Genomic DNA, 4,584 nt, shown 5'->3' on the forward strand with positions numbered 1-4,584 from the left:
GCGTGCGCCACTATGCCCAGGGAGGTTATATGAACTTTTATGGCCAGAGACAAAGATCATTTATCTACTTAATATATATATATATATATATATATATATATATATAATTATATATCATTATATATTTACTAAATATATCGGTGGGGGATTCGCTAAACAGGCTTTTAAAAAGTGCAGATTTCTTTACCATGGGACTCAGGTGTTATCTTACAGCATTCTCAGTTTCCTGCTAGTGGAGGCTAGAGGTCTGCTAATCTAGCAATAACTCCTAAATGTTTTACCTAACAGTTGTGATATCAGTTTAAATACAGAGACGGATATAAAATGGTTAGTAAAGGGGTTAAGATAGCCTGAGATGATTTTGGTTCCCAACCGACAACATCCCATCTCTTCACTATAATGACTATTTGACTATACTCAGCCAGCATCATTCTGAAGATTTTTTAATATAGATGACACGTGTGTGTGTGTGTGTGTGTGTGTGTGTGTGTGTGTGTGTGTGTGTGTGTTACTGGGGGTGGAACCCAGGGACATTCTACTTCCAAGCTATACCCCCAGCCCTATTTTTTTTATTCTTTATTTTGGTGGTACTGGGGGTGGAACCCAGAGGCTTTCTACTTCCGGGCTATACTCCCAGACCTTTTTTTAATATTTTATTTGGAAACAGGGTCTCACTAAGTTGCTGAAAGCCTCACTAAGTAGCTGAGGCTGGCTTCGAACCCGTGCGATCCTCCTGTCTCAGCCTCCCAAACGCGGGGATTACAAGCGTGCGCCACCACACCCAGCTTTTTTATTCTTTATTTATATTATTTATTTATTTATTTATTTATTTATTTATTTATTTATTTATTTATTTTGGTGGTACTGGGGTTCCTGGAAGCCCTTCTACCACCGGGCTACACTCCCAGACCTATTTTTTATATCTTTTTATATTTGGAAACAGGGTCTCTTAAGCCAGCGCGCATGGCTGGCTTTGAACCTGCGCGATCCTCCTGTCTCCGCCTCCCAAGCGCGGGGATTACAAGCGTGCGCCACCACGCCCGGCTTTATTCTTTATTTTGAAACTGAGTCTCACCGAGTTGCAAAGAACCTCACTAAGTGGCTGAGGCTGTCTGTGAACCCAGATGCTCCTGTCTCAGCCTCCCGAATGCTGGGATTACAAAGCATGCACCATCATGCCTGGCTAGATGATACTTCTTTAGAGAATTTCAGTTCTGCAAAAGAAATAGCATCAACCTAAGTCAAGGCTGATAAATTTATGAGACTCATGCCTGTCTGGAAGCACACAGTGCTTCACAGAGAATTCAGAGACTAGTGATACTGCGCGCACACACACACAGGGGCCAATCTCACAGAAAGTGATAGGATTTTTCTCAGGTGAACTGATAGGAAGGCCACTGGAGAATGGCTGCTATGCTGTTTTTATGGCGATTAGCATGAACAAATCAACTTATACGATAATTTATACTGCCATTTTAAAAACTACTAACAAAGTTAGTTACTATTTCAACAAGAATGAAACTATTTAAATATATTTTGCAAATATAGTTCCACAAATAGGGCACCCATACAGGTGCATGAGTACCATCCTTGCCTAACGTGGTTATGAAGAATGCCACAAAATTACATGTTTTGCAAGAACACATAACATGATATTAGATTATAAGATAAGATCAAGTTAAGCCAGGAGTGGTGGCGCACGCTTGTAATCCCAGCGCTTGGGAGGCTGAGACAGAAGGATCGCACAGGTTCAAAGCCAGCCTCAGCTACTTAGTGAGGCTCTCAGCAACATAGTGAGACCCTGTTTCCAAATGAAGTATAAAAATAGGTATGGGAGTATAGCCTGGAGGTAGAAAAGCTGCTGGGTTCCACCCCCATACCCCACATACGCGCGCGCGCGCACACACACACACACACACATCAAGTTAGTAAATGAATCTATATAAATAAGTTCTAAAAGTTGAATAATTTATTTTGATGTCTACCAAGTATCACTTGGAACTGAAAATGCTCCTCACCAGCTTGCCCAAAGCCCCCTTCACATCCTTGTTCCTCAGGGTGTAGATGAAGGGGTTGAGGGTAGGAGTCACCACTCCATAGAAGAGAGCCATGAACTTGGGCTGGTCCCTTGTGATGGAAGAGGAGGGCTGGAGGTACATGCTGATGGCTGGGCCATAAAATAAGAAAACCACAATGAGATGGGAGGAACATGTCCCAAAAGCTTTTTTCCTTCCTTCAGAAGATTTGATCTTAAATATAGCACGTCCAATGCTAGCATAGGAGACAAGAATTAAGCACAGAGGAACAGCCATTACAAAAATGCAGACCACAGAGAGTGCCAGCTCATTGGCCTCTTTCTCACCGCAGGCGATCTTTATCAGCACAGGAACTTCACAAAACAAATGATCCAGTTTGTTGATGCCACACAGTGGCAACTGTAATGTAAGACTGACCTCAAAGACAGCACAGGCCACTCCACTCAGCCACACGATGGACGCGAGCAGGATGCAGAGGCGCTGGCTCATGATGAGGGTGTAGTGCAGAGGTCTGCAGATGGCCACATAGCGGTCAAAAGACATCAGAGCCAAGAGGAGACACTCTGTGCCTCCCATGATGTGGAAGACATAAAGCTGAACCGCACAGCCCATGTAGCTGATGGTCTTCTTGGAGCTTCCCAGGTTGAACAGCACCTGAGGCACAATGCTTGTGGTGTAGCACATGTCCAGAAAGGAGAGGTTGGTGAGGAAGAAATACATGGGGCTGTGGAGGCGGGGGTCTAACTTGGACACCAGGATGATGGCCATGTTTCCCATCATGGCCGTGGGGTATGTTATCAGAAGAATAATAAACAGAGGAAGCTCCAGCCAAGGGCGGTCGGCAAAGCCCAGCAGAATGAACTCTTCAGGGTGACTTTTATTAATTAGTGCCATCCTCTTCAATTTGTTTCTCCTATAATAAGAAAGTAAAAAAATAGGTAAGATTATGAAATGTGATTGATCATAATTAGGTATTTACCATCCATGAATTGAAGATAAGAAACAAAAGCTTACAGGGCTAGCAATATACATACCAGGTGACCAAAACTTTTCTTCATGATGGTACAAGTTAAAACAGTTGCCTTCAACATGTATGTAAGCTGATCAGAATGAAACAATATTTTATTTTCTCTTTTGTAAACCTGAAAATAACTGTTTTCTTGTGTTCTGATAAAAAATTAAACATTTCCTAAACTACCCTTAATTTTTTAATAATTTTATATATGATCCTCTTTAATGTTCTCTTTAATTAATTACATCTGACTCTAGTGAAAATAACCTGTGCAGTATGATTTGAGCAGTTTTATTGAATTTATTTAGCATTTTTTCTGTCATTATAAGTTATTATCTTATAGCTTCTTCGTTTCTCTGGATGTTTTCCTAAAGAAACCAGAGGAAATGTGATTAGTCGACTTGAACTTCTATGAAGAAAATTTAAGATCTAGAAATTCATCATTAGGTCTTATCTTTTCATATAGGGTTTATCTTTTAATTTTCACGTCTAGAAGCTTCTAATGATTTTCTACCTTATTCCATTGTACAAAAATCTTTCCATTCATGAATGTTTTAGGTCATGTTAACACACTGCCAGAAGACTGTCCGACGTCTTCTTTGCATGTCCCCTTACGCTTCCACTCTAGTGTAGCTTATTCCTACTTCATTGTCACCACACATGATATTTTGTCTATATTTATAGAATATTTAGCTCTACAGGGAGGAAAAAATAACAAGTAGGAGTCAAGTGTTTTCATCTGATACCAAAACATGTCATTGAAACACAAGGAATTGACCCATGAGAAGTTCTCCATACATACATTACAGTGATTCATGTTTTTAGTCACACGATTAAATAAAGAATGCTTCATTCAGGTACTTAAGTCTTTCAGAAATAAACCTTAGAAATGTTAACGTGTTTTGCACTGTTTAAAGTGAGCAACAGAAAGCCGGGCGTGGTGGCGCACGCTTGTAATCCCAGCACTGGGAGGCTGAGATCGGAGGACCGCAGTTCACGGACAGCCTCAGCTACTTAGTGAGGCCCTCTGCAACTCAGTGAGACCCAGTTTCAAAATAAAGAATAAAAAATAGGATCCGGGCATGGTGGCACATGCTTGTAATCCCAGCATTCGGAAGGCTGAGACCGGAGGATCGCGGTTCAAGGCCAGTCTCAGCTACTTAGTGGGGCCCTTTGCAACTCAGTGAGACTCTGTTTCAAACTAAAGGAAAAAATGGGACTGGGGGTAAAAAAGGGCTGGGGCTTAGCTTGGAGGTAGAATGCCCCTGGGATCCATCCCCAGTACCAATAAATAAACAAATAAATAAATAAATAAGTAAACAAACAAACAAACAGAAAGATGTGTGTGTGTGTGTGTGTGTGTGTGTGTGTGTGTGTGTGTTACTAGGAATTGGACCCAGGGGCATTCTACCTCTGAGCTACACCACCAGCCCTTTTTATTTTTTGTTTTTTGAAACAGGATCTCACTAGGTTGCTGAGCATCTCACTATATTGTTGAAACTGGTCTTGAACCTGACATCCTCCTGTCTCAGCTTC

The 4,584-nt window shown here is 41.4% G+C and overlaps 1 protein-coding gene across 1 annotated transcript; it reads right to left on the reverse strand.

Moving 5' to 3' along the window:
- Positions 1 to 1,991: 1,991 nt before the first annotated feature.
- Positions 1,992 to 2,930, reverse strand: LOC308272923 (olfactory receptor 2B11-like; the record flags this gene model as incomplete). The annotated part of the gene is made up of 1 exon (XM_080709964.1): positions 1,992 to 2,930. The coding sequence occupies one exon, from the start codon at positions 2,928 to 2,930 to the stop codon at positions 1,992 to 1,994; it is 939 nt and encodes a 312-aa protein (XP_080566090.1).
- Between the last annotated feature and the right edge of the window lie 1,654 nt (positions 2,931 to 4,584).

The sequence above is a fragment of the Muscardinus avellanarius genome (genome assembly GCF_963383645.1).
Source record: "Muscardinus avellanarius genome assembly, chromosome: 14".
NCBI lineage: Eukaryota > Metazoa > Chordata > Mammalia > Rodentia > Gliridae > Muscardinus > Muscardinus avellanarius.